The 23,703-nt window shown below is 47.2% G+C and overlaps 3 protein-coding genes across 5 annotated transcripts in view; 2 read left to right on the forward strand and 1 right to left on the reverse strand.

The window, feature by feature from the left end:
• The window catches only part of PTDSS2 (phosphatidylserine synthase 2), a 36,879-nt gene extending 24,641 nt beyond the window's left edge, over positions 1 to 12,238 (forward strand). For both annotated transcript variants that reach the window (XM_085223947.1, XM_010710876.4), the window contains exons 8-12: positions 909 to 1,027; positions 1,726 to 1,840; positions 4,054 to 4,199; positions 8,760 to 8,945; positions 9,759 to 12,238. In XM_085223947.1, coding sequence (XP_085080073.1) covers positions 909 to 1,027; positions 1,726 to 1,840; positions 4,054 to 4,199; positions 8,760 to 8,945; positions 9,759 to 9,903 — 711 coding nt within the window. In that variant the 3' untranslated portion in view covers positions 9,904 to 12,238. The remainder of the gene's footprint in view (positions 1 to 908; positions 1,028 to 1,725; positions 1,841 to 4,053; positions 4,200 to 8,759; positions 8,946 to 9,758) is intronic.
• Positions 12,239 to 13,808: 1,570 nt separating this feature from the next.
• On the forward strand, positions 13,809 to 20,708 carry SYT12 (synaptotagmin 12). Of its 2 annotated transcripts, XM_010710875.4 has the most exons (8): positions 13,809 to 14,362; positions 15,873 to 15,937; positions 16,923 to 17,116; positions 17,489 to 17,866; positions 18,748 to 18,963; positions 19,052 to 19,172; positions 19,374 to 19,507; positions 20,105 to 20,708. In XM_010710875.4, the coding sequence occupies exons 2-8, from the start codon at positions 15,901 to 15,903 to the stop codon at positions 20,276 to 20,278; spliced, it is 1,254 nt and encodes a 417-aa protein (XP_010709177.1). In that variant the 5' UTR covers positions 13,809 to 14,362; positions 15,873 to 15,900; the 3' UTR covers positions 20,279 to 20,708. The 2 variants fall into 2 exon arrangements, with proteins under 2 accessions (XP_010709177.1, XP_085080074.1); XM_085223948.1 differs by lacking the exon at positions 13,809 to 14,362 and having other exon boundaries at positions 14,402 to 15,937.
• Positions 20,709 to 21,900: 1,192 nt separating this feature from the next.
• Positions 21,901 to 23,703, reverse strand: part of IGHMBP2 (immunoglobulin mu DNA binding protein 2) — a 35,439-nt gene continuing 33,636 nt past the window's right edge. The window contains 2 exon segments of the mRNA XM_010710873.4: positions 21,901 to 22,383; positions 23,453 to 23,637. Coding sequence (XP_010709175.2) covers positions 22,186 to 22,383; positions 23,453 to 23,637 — 383 coding nt within the window. The 3' untranslated portion in view covers positions 21,901 to 22,185.

Consider the following 23,703-nt stretch of genomic DNA (forward strand, 5'->3'; position numbering starts at 1 on the left):
TAATTATTTTTCTTGTCTGTTAAGAAAAACAGGGTCTGTACAGTTTATATCCAGCTCTTCCTTCTCTGTAAGCCTGTCTTTACTGTTTTCTCTAAGCAGTAAGTTACAGTGTTCAGAAGTCTTTGTATAGTGTGTAAAAAAAAAAAAAAAAAAAAAAAAAAAAGCTGTTTGGAAGCACTAAGGTTTGACCTTCCTGAAAAGCTGTGTGGTCTTTGCACTTCAGAGTTCAGAATGGTTCATGTCATAAAACATGGCTTGTGAGTATTTTTGAAGCTAGAGGAACTACTGTGATCTTATTTCCCTGTGGAAGGAACAAGCTCTATTGCTTAAATTGGCATAGGTTTTTTTTTTTCCTTTATTTTTTTCTTATTAAGGCTCATGTGAAATGTAAATTGGTTTCTAAAGCAATCAAAATTCTCTGTATTCAGGACATGCAGCTCTGGTTTTTACATTCTTAAGCTTGTACAGTTCTTTCTGAAGCTTGCAATGATTTGCTTCTTTGTAGTATTTATGAAAGTAAAAACATATTGTATAAATACTCCTAGCAGAAGGTAGTTTGCCTTCAAAAACTTCTGAGGAAGTTAACACACTCCTCTTCAAATAAAGAGGGCAAATTTCTTTTTTTTTATTCAGCTCAGAGGCTCCATCTCCAGAATTGATGTTTGTCAGAAAGCCATAGCATGAGGAGAAATGACTTATTTCATTTCACATCCCAAGTCTAGAGATAAGTCACTTCTTTAGGAGGCAGTCTAAAGTTTAAGGAATATATTAGAAGCATTTTCAAATGCTTTTGTGGTGTGTTTGAAAAGTTATTACTTAACATTGTGGAGATGAACTGATAGTGGGAAGAAGTTTATTCTGTAGTAGAAGGAATGCTGCATCACTTTTTTATTTTTTTCTACTTTCAGTGGATAATGGATGTGATCTTATGTAATGGATTAGGAATTTACTGTGGGATGAAGACTCTTTCTTGGCTTTCTTTGAAAACATACAAATGGCAAGGACTTTGGAACATTCCTACATACAAGTAGGTTGGCATAGAAAGGAAGACTGCCAGCAGTAGCAGTGTGCAAAGTCTGATGCTCTGTGTTAAGACCTTGATTATGAATAGGTTATTCTGTTAAAGTGAATTAAATAATCTAATAATGTGATACAGCATGGGATTAGATATGTTATTTAACTTGCAAATGACATTATTGAAAATAAACGTGTTTGTCATGAGCATTGCCTGATATTTAGGAATGAGGACATCTTATGGGAATGAGATTATAAAATGAAATTGTAACTGAAGGGGCAAGAGACCAAATCAGGATCAGGCACTTATTTATAGCAGGGATCTATTTGATCCTCATGCAAATAATGCATTCCTAGTAATTGTAAATTCACACTAATTGGACCACTTAAACTAATAACTGTGTAAATCCCACGTATTCTTCTGCCAGTGGTGAGTTATCTTTTTCTGTAGCATGTTCTTGCTCAGCAAAGCAGAACAGAGGAACTGCTTAATACAGTGGATGTGGTATATTAAAATTTAAAATGATAGCACAATAGCAGGCTTTTCCTGAAAAGAAAACCAAGTCAAAATAACCTCAGTAAGCATTATTTTTATGCAGTAAAATGAGATGTTTTGCATGTGTGAATAAGTGTCAGAAATGGAAATGATGGTAGATGTCTCTCATCTGCCACTTCTTAAAATTCTAACAGTGTGTTCTGTCTTTCTTTCAGAGGTAAAATGAAGAGAATTGTCTTCCAGTTCACCCCATATAGCTGGGTCAAATTTGAGTGGAAGCCAGCATCCAGCTTACGGAGATGGCTAGCAGTTTGTGGCATTATCTTTGTAGTAAGGAAACTTCTCTGTCTTGTCTTCTCTGTCATCTGATTTAATACTTTGTAATCCTTGAGCAACTACGTAGGGTAATTTAGGCTGACACTCTGGCGTGGTGATGTTTCTTTACTCGAGGAGATCACTTCTGAATCCTGCAGAGAAGTTCCCACATCTCTGGTACCATCTACAGATTCACTGCATAAATATTTTTTCTTGCTGTGCCATGCTGATTAGCAATATGAACAACTTAAACTGCTATTTACACACAATTCAGTGAGTAACCTCTACCAAAAACGTTGGCTTTGGATGAAATGGCTTTTTTTTCCTCTCTGTGTTAAACAGGTACAATACCACGTTACAGCTGGAGATAAATGTGACCAAAGCCTCAGTCTGCTGTTACCTGGACAGTATGCCTCCTGAAGTGTGCAGTTTTTTACATTTTTATTCAGACTGAAATACTGTTGTTGTAATTTTTTTTTGTTTTACTGAACACATAAGATGTGACAATGCTAATGGTACCCAGCTTGACCAGTTTGTCTACATAAGGCAGTTTACCCAAAATAAAAGACTGGCATCTCTGTCATTTACAAGACTTTGACAGTCTGCCTCCTTGATTTAGCCATCTAAGGGCTGTGCTGTGGGAATGCATTGTCTTCAGTTCCTAACATCCATTTCATGGTTGCAGGTATCATACGTGGCATGGACGTGGGGGTAAGCTTAGCATTTTAAAATGCTTTTCCTCCACTCTTGCCTCTTGTCAGTTGGGGCTTTGGCCTCTGTGGTATCCATGAGATGTTACATGACCCAGTCTTGAGCAACTTGGATTTATGTCACTTCAGTGACTGTGAAATTTAACTTGAAGACAGAAACAAATAATAACCACAGAAAAATTTGATGCTTTTAGTGATTCCACATACAATTAACATTCATTACAGTGGGCTTCTGTATTAATACTGGATGTAATTGGTTTGTATGTTTTTAAAGAGTTAACTAGAACAACCTACTTGATCATCTTGAAATATATGAAATATGAATTCTGGTGGTGGCTTATTTGAGCGTCAGTTCATTGAGGTTCCTCGCTAAGGTTTGCTGAGTGAGCCATATCAGTCAGCTTGTAAGCCACCACCACCTCTCTTTCATCTCACACTAATGTCAAATTGCTGATCTGAGTGCTTCAGGAGCTGTATGCTGTCTGTAACTAAGCAAGCAACATAAAGCAGTGCCAGCAGGAAGCGCTAGGCAGTTTGCAGACTTGGTCAGTTGAATGCAAGTTTAAATGACACATTTTATGCTACATAAAACATTTGCCAAGTTCACATAATGCAACAGGCTTGTTGAAATTCCTGTAATTTATGGAATAAATGACATATGCCTGTATAGAAAGTGCTTAGTTCCTTCAGTGATTCCTTTGTGCGTACTCCACCTCTTTGCACTCTGAAGAAATCATGTGTTTAGGTGCAGGAGTGGATTCTGTAGCTGAGAGGTTCCCCTGAGTTTATAACTAGTCTTTTGGATAAGCAAAGCGTAGCTTCAGCTGACAGCTATGGACAGCTTCATGTATTTGCATGTACTTCTCTATTAAGCAACACTTAATGCCTTTATTATTGTTTCTTTTGAAATGGGAAACCATTGTCTACTTGCTTGTTTAATCACATTATCAGAGCAGCTCACTTAAGAATGTTTTGCTCTTAACGTGTAACCAGTGTTCCAAAGTTGGCTTTGGCAGTGGTGTTGCCACAACTGTGTTGAACAATGTGAAGCAAACATACAGAAGCACCACCTAGGATGCTTTGCTTATGCCTCTTGCTTTGCTTTTTTTTTTTTTTTGTTCCCTCAGTCAGATTTTAAATGATAGTGAAAGGAGAATGTTTTTGCTTCTAGGGTTTGTTGCGAGTCGTTTTGGAGGTACTTCAAATTCCTGATAAACTTGTTCAAATCTAGAGGCAATGCTTGGCAGGGTTTCTGTTGCATCCTCTGCCCTATGCAAGTGCATACGTTTTACTACCTCTTCCTACACATTCAAAAAACAAAAAATAAAAATAAAAAAAAACAGCAACAAAGCAACAACTGTTTTTGATCACTGTTGGTAATGGGTGGGCTCAGTGATACCAAGTAAGATATTGTGGAGTTGGTGAAATAGTTGGGGAGGAGCAAGGCAGGGATAGAGGGAGATCCAGGCTTCGTTCAGTGAAATCTTCTGAATGCAATTAAAATGTACTTTCTCTCAGTTTTTATTGGCAGAGCTGAACACATTTTACTTGAAGTTTGTCCTTTGGATGCCGCCAGAACACTACTTGGTCCTGTTACGGCTTGTCTTTTTTGTCAATGTGGGAGGTGTGGCTATGAGGGAGATCTACGACTTCATGGATGACCCGTAAGCCAGTCCTCTTGTGTACATACCGTGTCAATCTTCACTTGCTTTATTTTGAATTTGCACTGGTTTGCTCCAGCTTGTTGGCATCCATCTCAGCTTGTTGGGAACAAAAAGATCCAACCTCACAGCATCTTCTTTGTTTTCTTTTGGTTTTGAGGTAAAGTTCTGACTGCATCTGGTTAGAGAAGAGCTGTTATTAAGGGCATTTCATGTGCACTATTTCTAACATCTGCTTTTTAAAAATTATTGCTCTTTTGAGATAGTGATGTGTAAACTATCTGGAGTGCCACTGGCTTGTGGGTGGAGGAGTACTGAACTCCATATTCAGGTTGATAGCCAGGAACTATAGTCCTTAGTAGTACCTTCTAAGGACAACAGGGCCTAAACTCAGAATCTGTTTCTTAGAGTTGCTTCTTTTCTTGAGCTGTCTTCCAGCTAGTTCCTGGTCCCTGGAGCTTTCATGGCACCCTCTTGCAGAGTAGTAGACCTTTTAGTAAAGAATATTGCACCCATACACAACAGTGCATGTACTTTCAGACTGTTCCTACTTAAACATCGTATTTGTCCTTGCTGCTTTTTTCTGCAGACCATATAAGAGCAGAGAATGCTTTGTTCTCAAAATCACATTTTCTTTTAAGTTTCAGTAGTAACATCACAAATTGCCTGAGCCCATATCTTAAGTCTAAGACAACATCTGGCTTCAAGAAGTGTTCATTATCTGTCACTGACCAACACAAAAAGTGTCTGTGTTCAGAATTTAGGGTTCCAACATTCTCTGAAGATCAGTTTCCATTGCAAGGCTTTGACTCCTAGAACTGGAAAGAAGGGTCAACTCACATTGCTTAGGCGGATTTCGGGACATTCAGCAGTGGCAGGCTGCCCCCCTGCCTTTGGTGTCGGACCTACTGGTTTGGGACGTGCCTCCATCTCAAAGGTAAGAAGAAGTCTCTGCCTCTCATTGGTGAGCTCCTTTCCTTAGAAACACTCCCCCATCTTCTGGTCCTTGTGTTTGGGTTGGAAAAAAACAGCTCCGTTGCCCTGTATTCGACCACATGGCATGGCATTGAAATATAGGAGAATCATCAGTCACCAATGCTTCATTGCTGATTCAGTTTGTTGCCATTCTCTCAATGAGCTGGAGAAATTCATCAAGCAAGCAGAGACTATCATCCTGAACTGCATGTCTTCATCATTGCCACCACCAGTGTTCTGTTTCTCTTGATGGGTAAGGTGATTAACTTCCTCCCTTCTGAGGTTCACGGTTCTGCTTGATGCACCACAGACCTGACCTCACCAAACTGTTCATGAAACATGGCAGAACCTAGCATATGATCTTACTTAGTACCTGCTCTGCAAATGTTTTTTGCAACTGGACTTTGATTCCTTTGTTTCATGTTGCCTAAGCAGAGATGATCTTGTCCCCATTTTACCAACTTAACTGAGCCAAGGAACTCGATGGAGTGTGTGATGGATTCTTGCTGTTGTGTTGTAGGGAGAAGCTGCTGGGGAGGAACGGGCTGTACTGGAAGCTCCTAGCTAACAGCATGTGAGAAATATCCCTGATTTTTTTCCTTTTGGAAACTCAGTCAACATCTTAATGGACGAAGGTTGGAGTACTCCACAGACCTTCCTTGTCAGAACTGTGGCACATTGCCTTGTTTGTTATTAATGGAATTGAGATTAATCTGATCAGGTCTCTTCAGCTAATGTTGTGACATCTAGTTTGGAAAGTAGTGAAGTTCAAATACAAAAGACTATTCTTCTCATTTGGGATTCTTAGTATCTGCAGGCAGTTCAAGGACTGCTGGTAGAAGATTAAGGTGAGCGTGCTGACAAAATACCTATATATAAGGAAATACTCCAGGAAGAGTGGTTCTTGAGGCTATATTCTAACTCTTAACCTATGCTGTGCTCCTATGTCAATTTACATGCTGCTGCCTCAGTTCTTGAGGACTGACCACATGAAATGTTCCTGGCCAGAAATTCCTCAGTGTAGGAAGGCCTGTAACAGTTGATCTTGCCATATCTTTCTGGTTTCTAGTCTTTGTGTCTCTTCCAAGAATCTGCATTTAGGCCATGAATTTTAAACTCAATCATCTAATAAAAATGGACTTTTCTGTAAAAACTTTTGTGAGTAGAAGGGCAGGAAACCAAATCTTCCTCAGCAGCCTTAGTGTCTGCGCAGCTCTTCTGTTGGGGTTACCTTCAGCTCTTCTGTCAGCTGTGATCTCATAGGCTAGTGAAAGAATGTGATGCCAAATAAGGAAGCAGATCAGCAAAGCAAAAAGCTGACCCAGTCATCCAAACAGCTTGATTTTGCTGTTTTTCTCTGTCTGCATGTTAGAACTAGTTTCTACCCAATTAATCTCATATCGGATGATCCACCTGGAGCAGTTTCTGAAATCCCTTCACCCAAGTTGGTTTAGGATACTTTTAAGTGCAGTGCACTCATTCCATCTACATCAACAATAATCTATACTTGATTTACTGTATTACATATTTTTTTCCAGTGTGTTTGGACCATTTTGTGTAGTTTGAACTTATGCATTCGTTTCAAATGTGGCTCTTGGGCCTCATGTTAAAGAAAATGTTTATTTTGTGTGCTTGACTTGCTGTGACTCCCCTGGATTCAGGAAAGCATCACAGAAGAGGAAAAGGATGCTCTGTTTGCTCTCCATGCTTAGATTCCTTCTCAGGTACTTAGAATCCAAGGGGATTTGGTGGAGCAGATATGGCTGAGCAAAAGGGAAATGCCTGCTGAAGGAAAGGCGCTCTCCCCAGAGCAGCTGCTGGCAACAGAGGGGAGGAAGGGAAGAGAAGCTGGGAGCAAACATGCAATCACAGCTCCCTCTGCCCCAGCACTGTTTGAGGTGCCTGGGAGCCTGTTCTGACCTGAGCAAGCTGGGCGGTGTAGCAGCTGAAGGTGACAGCATGTCAACAGGCTTGTTTGTCCACCTAGAAAAAAGAGGCATTAGCTGAGCAGCCAGTCTCCAAGGGCAGTCCTGATCAGGGATTTGTTAAAGTTTTCTCTTTTTTCACTGCATGACAAAAGTGTCAAGGAAATACAGCTCAAAGGACTCGGTGAACACTGCGATATTCAGCAAGTTGGTTCCTCAGGCAGACATGAGCAGTCATAGGTCAGAGTAAAATATCCTATTCTGTAATGCCCTAGAAGTAACGCAGAGGTATCTGAACATACCCACTTCTATCTCCCCAGCCCAATGAAGGTTTGTTGTATTTCTTTGCTCCCCATCTGTCCTGTGTAAGTAATTCTGCCACTTCACAGTGAATTCCTCCTAGATGTGTTTAACTCCACATCTTGTGCTGTGATAGGAGTGGAATAACCTGGTAAGCTGGACAAAAAAAAAAAAGAGATAAGGCCTGGTAGGAAAATGAACTTCAGAGCACACTATAGTAAGAGAGGGCTGGGCCGCTCTACAGACTAGATTCAGAAGCTGGGTGATGGAAAAACAGAAGTTTAGTGGGAAAGGGAAGTCATCTGCAGCAGTCTCTGCAGCACATCCATGTGCACTGATGGTGCTACAGTGGGTAGGGTTTCAGTGCATTCCAAGGCACTGAAGAGGTCTTGTGCTGCCCAAACAGAACCATACCTGATACACAAATTGCCTGGTCTGATGAGTTAGTAAGCTGTAAAACTGTCAAGTCTAGAAATGACATAGGGTCAAGAAATGGAGGATCTAGCTGACTTTGATCAACAACTTACCAAGATTTCTAGCAATAATCTGTTGCTTACAGGAGTGCTGAGATATCCTGAGAGGCATTCCATAGCTATTTCATTTTTATGTATTTCCCATGCAGGGGTAGGAGACCTGAGAGACAGTGAGTGCATCTCCAGTCTGTTGTTCTGCTATCACAGCCTCCAAGTAAATATCTTGATTCTGCTGCAGTTTAATTTCTAGCACTGCTGATTGATGACTCCTTCACTAGGCTAGTACAGAACAATGCAGCTTCTGATTTGCTTGGCTGCTGCTGATTAAAAACAAACTCTGGGAATTAAGTATGAAGCACATTTTTGTCCCAAGATTATGTTCTCCTGGAACAGCCTTCTTGTGTCTTCTAGTGTCTTACCTAGTTGTTATGTTATTAAGCTTTCGTCTTTTAAAATCCCCTCAGAGGTCATTAGTGACAGCTCATTGAATACCTGTTTGGGAACAGAGTAGGTTTTAGAATGCGTTTATATGGGGATTGAATTCACTTACTGCCATTTGACTTGGTATTTGCACAAGTAACCAAGGAGTAGAGCTCCTAGTACATACCTTACCCCAAATCTCAAGCTGGCTGAACAGTTGGATTTACTAGTACTCTGAAAGTAGGAGTACTTTCTTGGATCAAATAATGTTGAAGTGTTTTCTGAGCCTCTGAGAGGAAACTAATACCAATGTGAAAATCATGTACGTGTGTACATGTAATCCAAACCAGCCTTCTAGAATTGTGCAAAGCTGAAAGAAATGATTACCCCAACGGTCCTTTTATGAAAGAATATTTCTCTGAATGCTTACTTTTATAGTAATAGTTTTGTTTTATCTATGTATGTTATAGGAAATTCCATAAGAAATTGGGTCAGCAGGCCTGGCTGGTTGCTGCTATTACTGCCACGGAGTTTCTGATTGTTGTGAAGTACGATCCCTATACGCTCACACTGTCTCTTCCTTTCTACATTACCCAGTGCTGGATCTTAGGGATTATACTCGTGCTCACCTGGACAGCCTGGCGCTTTTTTATTCGGTAAGAGGTGTTTGTGCTGTGTGCAGGTCTGGCCTGGGTCTTCGGGGGAAATGTTTGGACATCTGTTCAGCAGCTTGTTGGTTGTCAAATATAGGCTGTCGTTAGCCTTCAGTGCCTCCTGAAGGGACGCTACAACTCTTTTGGATGAGTAGAGCTACAGTGTTTTTCTCCTAAGAATTATTAAATAAGGAAGCTTTCCATGTATGATCTTGGAGCTTTCCTTATGGGAAACTGGTGAGCTCCAGTCTTTGTGGGACTGCATACGTTACTGTTGTTGTAGAAGCAGATGAACAGTTTAATGCCTGACTGCATCTGACTGCCCTGGCTGAATGGAGGCAGCCACTGAGATCAGTGTTTTGTTTTCTTTTACGCTGTGATTTAGATGAGTCTGAGTTGTTTTACAGCTTCATTGCAAGAACAGACTGCTGCATTGCAATTGTGTGAGCAACAAGTGATCCAACTTAAATCTATTGGGTTTGGATGCTGTTCTGTACAGATAAACGAGCAAAAACAGCAGCACAAGGCTGAAATGATTACGGTGATCTCTGGTGCAGTAGCAGCACTCATTGATCTTGAACATGCTGGTATGATTCTGAAAGAAGTGAAAATAGCCAGACTGCTGCAAGTAGTTTGTAGTAATTCAAGTGAATCAATGCCATCGGCAACTTCAGAAATGTACAGCCAAAATACTCAAATGGTTTAAGTATCCCAAGGGCACTGGCATCTGGATCAGAGTTACCTTACTGTTTTCATAGCATGTTGAAACTGTTTATTCACATCACTGATACACATCTGCTTTTTTTTCTTTTTTAGAGATATCACGTTACGATATAAGGAGATAAGGCGACAGAAGCAAGAGCACAAGTATGAAAAGGACAAATGCTTGAGCAATGGTGATGGACATTCTTCAATACTGGATGAACAGAATGGGAGCAAACTAAGGGAAAGGAAACTTTGAGCAGTGGTCAAAGGGCAAAAAGAACTCATAGTGCTCAAGTTGGCCTGGTGGACAGTTTCAACCTTATCCTACCTAACTTGTAATTTTCACTGTTAGTTTTCCAAGGTGTGAAAATCGTTTTGAGGAGATGATGTCACTTTGACATGCACACCCTTTCTAGTCATGTACACCTAGTCAGAGTCGGAGAAAGTCTGTGTAGAGGGAAGTCAGAACCAACACCGTTGCAACGAGGTGGGATCTTCGTCCAAGTGTGTTGCATGCCTTCCTTGCAAAACAAGTTTTGGAGACAAGGGGCTTTAAAACAAAGCGCAAAGGGAATCTGGCCAATCTATTTTCAGTTAACTGTGAGATTTCTATTTTGACATTTGGGCATTAGGAGCGCATGGCACAGGATGTGAATTTTGTGTCTTCTGCTGAAACTACCTTGAGGTGTGGAGTCAGATTATATAATATGTTCAGCCACCAATTAACAGAACTGCAGCGAGATAAACAGATAAACTGAAGCTTGTGAACAAGTTGCGTTACTTGCACAGAATGTAATGCAGTACACTACTGTTACAGCCCCTCTAATGTGGGGGTTATTGCCTTTCTCTAAACTGACTTTCAATGTTCTGGAATAACTTACAATAATGTTTTATCACAGCTCTAGGGAGACAGAAGACTTCTCCTTAGGCTTTTCTGTTTGGTTTTTGTTTTTTTTTTTTTTTAATCCTGGTCATCTCTTAAAGGTAAGGGAAGTTTAAATAAGAAAGGTCAGCCTGCCTTCTGTTTGCTTCATGGAGTAAAATCTATTACTAACAGAAAAATGGGAGTTACTCCATAAGTCTTAAGTTATTTGCCTTATTCTCAGCTCTTTTACTTTGCTTGCCAAGAGGATTTCATTCTTGGTGTCTGCTGTACAAAGCATGTCCTGTTTTGCCATCCTTCACAACTGTCCTGTTCCTCCTAAGGTAACTCCGGACTGAGCAATCTCCTGAGTCCAACTGGAAAAGGCATTCTCTGCAGTCCTGCACAAAACAGCTGTTACCGTGCTGCCATCCCTGCCAAAAGAGCAAACGGAGGGGAAGTGCATCCAGTCTTCCCTGAGCAGCACGTAGCAGTGGAGGTCTGCAGGCCAAACTAGACAGCGTTTTTGCTTGTGACTCAGCATCTAGGAAAAGAAATTAGAAGCCTAGGCTGCATTTTTTTTCAGGGTCATTATTCCAAAATGTAAGTGCTGCAACTAAGCATCAATTTTGTAACCCATGCTCTAAGCCTTTGCATTGGCCTCTGAGGCACTGATGTAACTGTATCGCTGTTTAAGTACAATGATCTAATCTGGCTGTTGAAAGATGTTTTTCATGGAAGTGTTTATCCTGAAGAAAATGATATAACACCAGTAACATTTAAAAAGGATAGCCCCCAAAATTCTTAAGTGGCAGGAGACTTGAGATGCTGCTGGATAGTAAACATCCACATTTCCAATCCTTTTTGGTCTTGCACGTGGAGAGCCACCAAAATAAATCTGCCATTTCTCTTAGGTTTACGGAGTGACCGAAATATTTTCTGACCCTGAAGAACGGACACTTAGCAAAAGGGCAGTCTTCAATGAACAGAACAGTTTGGTTGCATTTGCAGAGCTCAACAAATGAATCAGATTTGATGGGCCCTTGGGGCTGCCCCAGTTGCTTAGCAGACAGAGAGGAGGATGAGCATTTTGAGAACGAAGCATCCAGCTTCGTACAGTTCACTGTGGATAGTCACTCAATGGCTGCTCTTAAATCATAGAATTTTGCTGCTGTGAGGTAGTGAAGAATAAATGGCCGTGTAACTAGGTGCTGACAAATTTATAAATGGGCAGACAGTGCTGAGTTGAGCAAGTATTTATTTGTATGCTGTTTCAGCCCGAGTCGTTCTCATGTCTGGCTTTCCACCATTCTTATGAACTGTTGACTGATTGATTGGTAGCTCGTACCAGTGTGTTGTGCTTGTGTAGTCCCAGGCTCAGGTCAGTATATTTCCATTCCTTCTCTGCTGATTAACACTGTGGTCCCCCCTCTGTCTCTTTGCAGTACGTCCATCTGAGTCTGTTTTGTGAGTTGGGTGGTAACAGGCACACTGAGGAGGATCTGTCACTGTACCTTCCTCCTCCTCCCCACCCTGCCAAAGACACACTAAGGTACTTCAGAAACAACTGCTGAAGAATCCCCGCTCCCCAGTAACAGTTCTGGAGCTTTGAATTAATACATAACACTGAGTTTGTGTTTGTCTACTTCCGTTTTATTGGCTTTTATGGTTAGTCTGGATAACTGAACCAGTGTAATAAAGCAATGTTTGCTGGTGTGTTTTGGTACAATGTGTGCATGCTCCTGGTTTATCTCGCTCATCACTTCACAAGGACTGAGGGGACTTGGTCTGAATTCCCTTTGGTACAAAGACTGTCAAAGGTTTTGGTGCCTTAAAGTAGTTACCTTGTCCAGATGTTCAGAGAATGGATGTTAGAAACCCTTGGTCCCCACTTGTAATTCTGGAATGCTTATTGCAGTGCATTTACAAGGATGATCAGCAGTGCCTTGTTCAGAACACACCTCGTGTGTGCTGCAGATAGCAGTGGCAGCTTGGCTCCTTGCTGCTGATGACACCAAACAGCCATGGAGCTGCAGCTGTGAGAGCAGAGCTGCTGGAAGATCTCTGGGCATGTTCAGCACAGCACGTCCATACGTATGAAGCAATAGGGATGTCCTTGCTTGTGAAGCACTGAGTCTCCTCTACCTGTTCTTGGCATCAGCAGCAGCTCCTGGCACAGGTACTCTTTATGTATTTGTTAAGCTGGATGCAGTCTGCAAGGCAGCAGGCCATGCTCCCCTGCATGTATGTGCTAGGTGATGGAGCAGCAGTGATGATGTTCCTGCAGGGAAGTAAGCCAAGGGAGGATGCAGCATCTGTTGGTACTCTTCAGTGCTCCCTGTGCTGTTGAGAGACTTCAGTCAGAGATTCTGGGTTCTGACCACTGTGTGAATCACCTGAGTGTTCACATTTAAAGGCTTTATCAATTGGTATCACTGAGTTGCTGCTGTTCAGTTTATCCTAAGGCTTGAGCAAAGCACAAAAGTGATAATATACTGCCATCTGCTAGCAACACGATGTTTCACAGGCTACCTGGCATCTACGTGAAGCCAGATCTATCTTCAGATACCAAACTCGGGTCATCAGAGGTGACCAAAATTTAGCCAGACTGGTTTGGGTTGAAAACAACGTTCTAGGGGTCGGCGATGGATGAGACCCCAGCAGAGGGTGCTGGTGGCCTGGGCTGCCACAGTTAATGCTCTTGTGATTTTGGGAGCTAGGGGAGGAAGCCATCGCTCCCTGGGGCTTTGTATAGCGGGAGGAAGGGCTGCGTTTGAGTTGGATGAACACAGAGGGTTTCAGCTGCGAGGTGAAGCTCCTTTCCCACTCACAGTGTTTTGGGGCTACAGTCAGAACTTGGTCTGTTGGTTTTTCTTTCCCATCATGGGAACCTTTTAAAAAAGGGCACTAGTCCCCGAAAAGGAATTATCTGGTGGGAAATGGGTGGTGGGTTTTCCCAGGAACCAAGGGTCAGCTGGAGCATCGCACTGCTCCCTGTGCCAGCTGAGATGGTGCCCGGCTTTTCCTTCCTCCCCAAATTGCATGCATTATGTTGTTCATTTTTCTCCCCTCCTCTAGCACAGACTATCTCTGTGTTTAAAATACTTCTAGCTTTGGAGCTAAGGTGAGGCAAGGAAAGCTCTCTCCGTCCTCGCTGTATAGAATCAGGTGTAGGAGAGCTTTGGCTGATGCCCGGCCGGTGTTTGCCACAACGCGCAGCACCTGCCAGCGAGCGGAGCTCCGAGTCTGCACTGCTGGGAGGGCTTTTGGGGACAAATCCCAGTAAGCGTCGCTTGGTGCTTTGGGATGAGGGAGAGGGGGGCTGACGGGTTTTATTTCCGACCCCAAACGAGCCGAGGGAGGGGGAGGAAGACGGAGGTGGTTTCTCTCCCGCAGCGCTGGGGAGGGACGAGAAGCCTGGAAGCCTGCATTAAGGGCAGGCGGGGATCCAAATATTCTGCTCCCGGGCACCGATTTCAGTCCGCAGCCTCTAAAAAGGTGGAGAGCGGCCCTGTGGGAGAAGTGGGAGGAGGGAACGCGGGTCCTGAAGCAGGGGAACACCCTGCGGGTTGCGGGGGGACAGAGCTGAAAGACGCTGGAGGTGGGAGAAGATGTGGGACCCCGGAGCTGAGGGCCGGAGCCGGGGGTGATCCCAACCCGAGGAAGGGGCGGGGGGAGCAGCAGCCGGTCCCGATGCGGGGCCGGGGGCTGCAGGGGGCGGGCGGCAGGCGGGGCCGAACCCCCCCCAGGTGCAGCCGGGCCGCCCCGCCCGCAGTCCCCGCTCCGGCTGCCCCGACCGCCATCACCATCGCTCGCTCGGCTGGAAAATGAGCTTTTTCTCCTCAAAACAGCGGTGAGTCCCAGTTCTCGGGATGGCGGTAGGGGAAGAAAGAAAGGGAAGGAGGGTGGGGGGCTTGGGAGGTCTTGTCCGCGGCATCCCCGCGCAGGGGATGCGCGCTGCCGGGGTTTGCCCGCAGCGGCGCCTCTGTGATTTTGGGCTGTGTTTCGGTTCCCCTTCCCGAGCTCCTCGCCATCCTTCCGCCTCCCCTCAGCATCCCCGCGACGGGGAAACCCGGATCCCGCTCTGCTGGGGGGATATCGGGAGATGCTCCCCGTGGGGGCCGCGGTGCTGAGACCGCCCGGCTCATCGCACTTGCGAGCGGGCACCGAGGTGCAAAGCTCAGCATCGTTTAGCGGATTTCCAACGTAGAACCACGGAGCTGCGAGCTCATAGCGGGATATACCATAGAGGTATTGCCCGAAGAGCCCCACATCTTCACCGGGTGTAAAATGGGGGCAGCCGGGGGGTTCTGCAGCAGTAATAACGTCGGGAGTTTGGGGCTGAGCGCGGCTGAGGGTTGGAGCCCAAAGCCCGGCGTTACGTTTGGGATTTATTTTTACTCGTAGTTTTGTTATCAAGCAACCCACCGGCAAACTTGATCTTACTTTTCCTCCTGGCGTACTGAGGGTGAGATGGGGCTTTGCTCCTCCGGTAGGAGGGAACGGTGAGGGATGGAGAAGGATGGGGTGTGGGGACGAGCCGGACACGGTACTGGAGGAGATGGCAGCGAGGGCTCAGCCCGCCCCTCGGTCCACAGCTGATGACTTTGGGGGAATGCAGCTCTGTCAGGAGGGGGTCTATAACGCCTCCTGGATTTACTCGTGGTGCACGTAGGGTTTTGTGCAAGCAGCTTCTGGCTTTGGGCGGTCACAGAGGCAAGAAAAGTGTCGGTCCCTCCAATGTGGGGGAGATACTCTCCTCCCCCAGAGGACAACGTGCTGCTGTGTCTTTCCTTGCCTCATCACCCCAAGCAGCTGTCCCATGCCCACCGTGGCTCCCAAGGGTGCCAGCAGCCTGATAAGGTGCTGGGATAGCACATAAGGCTGAACGTTTCTTCCTGAGCTCTCCTTGTTCCTTCACTTCCATGCCCAGCGGGGGCTGATGGGGAAATCCCATTCAATCTCTGAGGGATGCCTCAAAAGCTGCCCATCAGCCCTTCAGGAAATGGTACCTGGAGAGAAACGCTTTGGAAGTAACTGGAGTATTTTTAAAAGGGGTGCTTGCCCTTTGGTGGAGCAGCTCATTCCCAAAAACTCTTTCCTTGATTTTCCTATTTAAAAAAAGCAAGGAAGCACCGAAAGGAATGAAACTTCTTAGGTGAGGTGGTTATCCAGCAGGTAGAAAGAAGCAGTTTGGGGTAAGTCCCCGTGAGGCTGCGGTGTTCTTGGCTTAGCCCACACGTGACATGAACTGAGCCCGTTCTCAATCCAATCCTTGTGGCTGTTCTGGAGTCTGGGCTGAGCAGATTCCATACGTTCATCTTTGTCCTTTTCTCCTACTTCGTTTTCTCCGTGCACTGTAGGCTGTCCTGCTAGTGGGGAGGGTCTGCCATGGACAGCGGGCACATGGGCAGATACCGGCTGAGCGGTGAGTACGGCTGTGAGCTGCAGAGCCTGGGGAGGGCTGCGTGTGTGCATGAGCACGAAGTTTAATTTCCTGACATCAGCTCTCTGTCTTTAAATCCCAAACTTTCCAATATTAAGCACTCTACCCTAAAAGGTGGGCAGATACAAGTTGCAGCATGCCGGGCTTCATACCTGGAGTTATCCAGAAACAAGAGTTGGACTGGATTCTTTGGCCACAGTTTGGGTACAAGCGGCTGTTCCCTTCTGGCTTAGCTTTCCTGCTGAAGTGGCTCTGGGGGGCAAAGCTGCAATGGGATGCAGATGCTGCCCGGCTCTGTCTGGCCCCAAAGCAGGAGCACCACGGCATGACACAAGAGGCAGTGCTGCGGAGTCCCCGGCAGCTCTGTGATCACAAATCTCCTTTTTCTTTTCCTTCGTTTTCTTTCCCCTCCTCCTTTCCTTCTCGTTAAGCCGAGCCATCCGTGTGGCTTTAATCGCTCGGGTGATGGAGGCTGCTGCAATGCAGCAACAGCTGCTCGTGGGGCTGCCGCGTCCTGCTTTGCAGCCTCGAGCTGGGCTTTTTCCTCTGTGTATCGTCCCATCGGACCTTGCTTTTTTTTTTTCTTCCCCCCCAGTTTCCAAAAGCATTTCCCCCCTCGTTTTCCTATCTGTGGCTCTTTTGAGCATCCCAGGCAGCAGTCAGGTTTCCCCTACGGCACCAATTGGAATGCTGAGTGTGTCTGAGAGGGATGGATCCGCACCCTGGGGATGGTGCAGTGAGTTCCGGTGCCGTGGGGAGCGGAGCTGGCACAGCTCACCTCACCTCCTGGGGCCAAAATCTCTGATTCTGTGCTTGCGATTTGCTGTTGAGCACCACTCATAACGCGCCGATGGGGGCAGCAATGATTGATTCCCAGCTGATCCCGTGGGATGAGCTCCCGGCTGGGATACAAAGTGGCCAAGCTCCCCTCCTTGGGACGTCTGACGCTGTCCCTGTCCCTTCGCAGCCACCGCCAGCCCTCCGCGCTGGGAGATCGGCATCTACGCGGCAGGAGCGCTGGCGCTGCTGGGCATCGCAGCTGTCAACCTGTGGAAGCTCTGGCGTTCCGGCAGCTACCCTGCACCTTCTCCGTTCCCCAACTATGACTACCGCTACCTGGAGCAGAAGTACGGGACGGCGTATTCAGACATCAAGCACAAGGTAAAAAATAAAAAGAACGCAGGTGGAAAGTTGGGCTTGACTCCATTCCTCTTGCCATGTGTGCATTGGGGCAAAAAGTGGGGCTTGCAGTGGGGGAGTGGTTTAAGTGGGCATGATGGTCACGGGCTGATGGTTGGGCTTGATGGGTTTAGAGGTCTTTTCCAAACTTAGTGATTCTGTGATGCTATTTAGGGACGTGGTAATAATGATTTGATGGTTGGACTAGACGGTCTTAATGGTCTTTTCCAACCTTAAGGATTCTGTAGTTCTGTGAATAGCTGTTGGGTACCCCAAAGTGCCTTGGAGCATCCTGGCTGCCCTCTGTTGTATGCAGAGGGAGTGAACTCACTGCCTGCTTCTCCCTCCTGGCAGCGTGGGGCAGCAGTGGGCTCGAAGCCGTTGCCCAGCCGCAAAGCCAGCCTGCGAGGCGCTGACACCTGCGAGAGCATCAATGAGCTGGGCAGCCTGGAGCTGATGAGCAGGGACCTGGGGCTGGCCCCCTACGGCCCTCTGAAGAAATCCGTCTCAGCTGACTCGCTCAACTCTGTCTCATCCATCGGGAACAACTTCGGGCAGGATTTCACCGTGGGGCAGGTGGAGGTGTCCATGGAGTATGACGGGAAGGCAGCCGCCCTGCACGTCACCCTACTGCAGGGCAAGGATCTGCTGGAGAAGGAGGATGCCCGCTTTGAATCTTGCTTCATGCGCATCAGCCTGCTGCCGGCTGAGCAGATTGTTGGCATCTCCCGGGTGAGCCCCTCAGGTTTTTGTGGGAACCTGCGTGGTTGCTTTGGTTTTGGGTTGCTTTCCCTCTCTGCATGAGATGGGCGGCCAAAAAATTTTGTAGGATTGGGTAAAAAGGCAATAGGATGACTTCAGTATTCTCCTCTCCTTCTGCAAGCATGCCCATTTTTGGGGCAAAACCAGTTATTTAACACTCCCTTGGGAAAGCAGCGCCCCCCAGGTTCCTTCTGGCACCTGCTTTTTGCAGAGGGATTTTGCAAAACATTTGGGTCCCACAGCCTGATTTCGTCAAACTGTTCCTGAAAAGAGCATAAAGCCTCATCCCACTGAATAAGCCCACTTCCATGGGGGCGGAGGTTCCCAAAAAGGCAGTGAAATATCCTCCTGGCACCCTTTTAAGACCATTTTTACATCCAAAGATCAGGCTGAGTATTTATGCTCCAGAGATATTTATTATTTAGCATCATTATTTATAATTCACCAGCCCTATTTACCATCTTTTGCAATCTTAAGTTATGAAGACAGTCTTTTTTTTTTTCCTTTAATGCTCTGCATTACTTTTTTCTTTTTCTTTTTTTTTTTTTTTTAATAATAGCTAACATTTTTATAGTAGCGTTCATCCAGATATCCCAAAAATACAACATAGGCTGTGAGCTGGGAGTCATCAGTGCTATACAGCAAATCTTCTGCCCGTCTGCTTTTCCCCCAGAGGTACTTGAATCCCTTGGGGCTGCAGGGGTTGCTCATACCATGCGTTAAAAGTGGACCGACAGCAGGGATGGTCTCCAAGGATTTCAGTGTTGAGGTCCCAGTGGGTGTTGCCATGGTTTTAGGGAGGGATAGCGATGCTGGTGGTTGTGGCCCTTCTCCAACTCACTCCTCCGCAGATCCAGCGCAGCGCCTATGCCGTGGCCTTCGATGAGCGCTTCTCCATCCCTCTGGACCCCACGGCACTGGAGGAGGACAGCCTGCGCTTCTCTGTCTTTGGCATCGACGAGGATGAGAGGAACGTCAGCACCGGCGTGGCGGAGCTCAAGCTCTCTGACCTGGACCTGACTGTGCGTCCCTTCAATGCTTGGCTCTACCTGCAGGACATGAACAAGGTGAGGTGGGGCGATGCTTTGGGATTTTGGGGGTTTTCACCCATTCCCTCATCCCATCTGGTGGGTGATGGCATGCTCTGTCCTGCAGACAGTCGACACGGTGGGGGAGATCCTGCTCTCCCTCAGCTACCTGCCCACGGCCGAGCGGCTGACAGTGGTGGTGGTCAAAGCCAAAAACCTCATCTGGAGCAATGGCAAGGGGACTGCAGGTGAGTGTGGGGCCAGCTCAAGGCCCCAGAGCATTGGGTTGGACATGGGTGCTTGTCCTGGTACATCCCAGAATTCTCTGTGAGTGCTTGTTGGAGTAAAACCAGTTTGGGGGCAACCCTGCTGGATTGGGGTGCGGGGGGTAGGGATGGCTTTCGGCGTGGCTGACACCATGGTTGTTCTCTCCCCTTGGCCCTGAGCAGATCCCTTTGTCAAAGTCTACCTGCTGCAGGATGGGAGGAAGATCAGCAAGAAGAAGACAGCGGTGAAGAGGGACGACACCAACCCTGTATTCAACGAGGCCATGATCTTCTCAGTGCCGGCCATTGTGCTTCAGGTCTGTCCTGTTACTCCTTGGGGACCCTGAATCCCTGTGCTAGTGAGGAGTTCCTGGGGTGGAATGGGAGTCATAGAAGCTGTGGTTGTGCACATACGGTTCAGTGGGATGTGGTGGTATGGGAGATGGGCACATATGGAGTATGGCTGTGCATGTAGGGATAAGCATGTATGATTTTGGGTATGGATGACACAGGGGGATGGGGGAGTATTGGGATATTGTGTAATACATAAGGTATGGCTGCTGGGGGAGATGGGTATGTGTGATATGTGGGTGAATGCATGTGTATGGGGTGTGCTTGTGTGTGTAGGTGGCTGCATATATGGGTTTAGGGGATGCAGGGGAAGTAAGGTGGTGAATAAGTATGGGATGGATGTACACATAAAGGCTATAGCTGTGAGGATGTGCATATATAGTTTTCTACTACATGGGGAGGATGTAGTGGTATGTGTATGAGCTGGGTGGGTACAGAGGGGAAAGTATATACCTAGGGTATGGCTACTGGGGTGATAAGAGTGGGGTAGTATAGGGGGTACATGTGTGCAAGAAGCACGGGGGGGTAAGTGCTGACAGACATCGTCCCTCGCACCCCTGCAGGACCTGTCCCTGCGGGTGACGGTTGCTGAGAGTGGCGAGGATGGCCGTGCTGACAACACAGGCCACGTCCTGATCGGCCCAGCAGCCAGCGGCATGGGCATCACCCACTGGAACCAGATGCTGGCCACGCTGAGGAAGCCCGTGTCCATGTGGCACCCGCTGCGGAGGAATTAGGCTGCTGGCGGGGGCACCCTGAGCACCCTGGGACCCTGTGCCCCAACGCCAGCTCTGCCCTGGCCACAGTGGCCAAGTGCCGTGTCCGGAGGTGAAAAGTCAGAGATGGCCGGAGCATCCTGCTACCAAAAGCCTCCACTGGGAGGAGGAGGATGGAGAAAATCCCGTCCGCGCCTCTCCTCATCCGCATGCGCTGGGGTTGCTGAGGGACCCGCCGAGGATGGACCAAAACCAGCAAAGTCCTCCCCAAACTGCTGTCGGGGTGCCAGCCAAGCTCCTCAGCATCCTGCATGCCCTCTGCTGGGCCCCCAAAACCAACGGTGACCCCAGATGCGGCCTCTGAGGGCTTCTGGGGGGACATGGGATTCTTTGGAAGGATTTTTGGGCAAGGGGAAAACAGAGGGGGGTGATAAAGTGCTGGTATGGTGCAGTTTCTCTCAGCATGTGTGGTCTTTCCGTTGGGTTTCAGAGGGGTTTCGGTGCACTGCACCAGGGCTGATACCCTCCAAATTCCAATGAAAAAGGGAAAAATAATAGTAGAAAAAAAAGTTGTTGTTGTTATATGTACCTCTTTTTCTTCCATCATTTTTCTAGCAGCATCAATTTCTGCTTTCTTACTGGCTGCCAACGGGTGTCTGTCCCCAAATCTCATGGGTTTGAGGCCAGGTCCAGACTGAATCATCCCCTAAAGGCTAAATGTGGTCACCCCAACCCCTTTTCCTAGCTGAATTAACCTTGTGGCTTCCCTAGCAGCAGGACAGTTCTACAGAAATAGGAAACACCCCCAAATTTTGTATTTTTAAGCTTCATAGGGAAAGGAGAGAAAAAGCCCTTTAGGTGCCGTCTGCTCGTGGGTTCCCAGCCAAAACAAGGTCTACTGGGTAAGATCTGCTGCTCTGGGGAACCAATTCCCCCTCTGTTCTCGGAGGTGAACAGATGGAGGGATGCGTGGGGCAGAGGATGCCCTGGGGCCGTGTCCCTTAGCTTTTCCCAGCCTGCAGGTTGCTGGCAGGAAGCCAACAGGGAAACCTGGGGCTCTTTGGGGGCTGTTTGCCAGAGTGGTGGCTGTTTGCCAGCTCACCCGTGGGGGTGAGCTGGGGAGAGGATTTTTGGTTCCTTGAATGGTTTGAGCTGGAAAAAAAACAAAGCGTGAGTGAGCCATTCAGCCTGATCAAAGATAACATCATGGTGCTATCCTGAGCTGGCACCGATTTTCCTCTCTGCTCCTCTGCCTGACTTCTATTTTGCAATTCCCCTACACAGGCTTCTTCCCCCTAGCTCACAGGGGGGCCCAGATTTCCTTCTCATACATGCTGGCTCTTCCTTCTCCTCACTCCTCTCTCCAGGAGCCCCCATATCCCCCCTATCTGCCACTGTCCCTTGGTCCTGGGACCAGGGTACAAACCAAGGCTGTGCTCGGAGCAGCTCTGCTTGGGATTGACAGTGCTGTTTGCTGAGGGATGAGAAGGTTCTGTTGTGGGGCTATGCTGTTTTTTTGTGTGTGTATGGACATTAGTGCACTGGGATCACAGTGGGAAGGAGAGTGGCACCCAAAGCTTTTCACTGCCCGCAGACATTTACCTTTTTGCAGTAGCAGAGAGAAATGTCACAGTGACAGCTGATTGCTTTCAGTGTTTTAATATCTGTCTTTATTGGCATGCTGCAGCCTCTCTGCGTGCATCCTTTACTTTGTCAATCAGGATAACTGGGACAAATGAAAGTGCTCTTCCCCATCTGAGGTTCAGTGAGGTCCCAGTGCCTATTTGTTCAGCAGCTACGGCGCTGACTCCATGCTGTCTACCACCCAAGACAAGAGCTCCCATTTTCCTCCACCCTTTAGCAGCATCTCTGCTTTATGCAGTCCGACCTGTTGGCTTCAAGTGCCCAGAGAGAAAAAATCAGCTCCTTCACTTCTCCTTGCCTTTCTTCTTGCTCTTGCGCTGGTTGGTCAGATCGCTGAGCTTCTTGTCCAGGCGGCGCTGGAGATGGGCTCTCTTGGCAGGGTCCAGGGATTTGTCCTTGGGGCTGCTCCCAGGGTACAGAACCCCTTCCCTGCTGATCCACTGCCGAGCGTGTGCCTTGGCCTTGTCCCCGCAGCCGTGAACCTAGGGAGAGAGGGGACAGTGGTGGAACTGCGTGTGACATGGAGGGACGTGGGCTGTGAGCGTGGTGGTGACGGGTTGATGGTGGGACTTAGAGGTCTTCTCCAACCTTAATGATTCTGTGAATCAGCAGCTTCTATTCCTGGAGCCCAGAACTCCTCTTCCACCTGCTTTGCATTCAATTGAATCACAGAACGTCCCGAGTGGGAAGGGACCCCTAAGGAAAGGATGAGCAAGTGGGGGGAAAAACACTTCCTGAACAGGGGTTCTGGCTTCTTTGAGGTGGCTCCAGGTAAGTGCTAACCCACACAAGACTCAGGCATGGGTATGAGATCCTGGGTTATTTGACACCAAGGCCTGATAACATGCAGAAAAAGGGCTGAACTTTGAAAAGTAAGAAAAACTCATTGATGTGGATTGTATCCCTCCAATTATTTCTCATTACAATTCAGCAGGGAGAGGTGATTCTGCAGGAAATAAATTTATATCCCAACAAGCTTGTGAATGACCATAAATACAACTATTCTTTGCCATGGAAACAGATAGTACTTGACAAGGGGAAAATCTATGCTGAGGATTTATAGGTCAGCTTGCTAAACACTGCTAAGCCCCGGGAGGCAAGAGCTACGCCTGGGTGATGAGGAGTGATGGGAGGAATGGTGCATGAGGAGTGGTGGGAGCAGGAGGCCATGGATGAATGGAAGCTTATCACCTCTCAGCCATGTCCGCTCTGACTGCAGAGCTGAGGCCCAAGGCTGGCTCACCATGAAGCTTCCAGCCCTGCAGATTGAACCTACTTGTTTGCTTCAGCACCAGAATGGAAATGCCAGATAATGGGAAGGGTGGGCAAAAAGCAAAAGGTGGAGGGGGAGAGAAAAAGCTCTCAGGAGGAGGTGTGCAGAACCTCCATGTGACAGCCCCTTCTACCTTTATAAAAACATCTGACAATGATGGTTTGGCTTTAAGCTCCCTGCAAGGAAACCTTGCCTGCAGAACTCTCACTTAAAGCCCTTCTGCTGGAAGCATCCTGCTCCTCTCCAGCCCCCGGGCAGCTTTCTGGCCCTGTGCATACCTCTGGGATGTGATGGCTGAGGCAGTACCGCCTGTTGCAGTGTGGGCAGAACTGGCCCAGGGTTGTGACGCTGGCTTTGCAGCGGGGGAAGCCACAGGTGTTGTCAGCTTTAATGGCAGCAGAAATCAGAGCGTCTATATCTTCCTCTGATGCACTGTCTGCTCTGGTTTTAGCTGCTGCTTTTCCTAGGTAGAGGGCAGAAGAGATGCAGAGGTTTAACAAACCCAAATAACTCAGAGACCCAGGCAGTG

The sequence above is a fragment of the Meleagris gallopavo genome, chromosome 5 (genome assembly GCF_905368555.1).
Source record: "Meleagris gallopavo chromosome 5, MGAL_WU_HG_1.1, whole genome shotgun sequence".
NCBI classification, from domain to species: domain Eukaryota; kingdom Metazoa; phylum Chordata; class Aves; order Galliformes; family Phasianidae; genus Meleagris; species Meleagris gallopavo.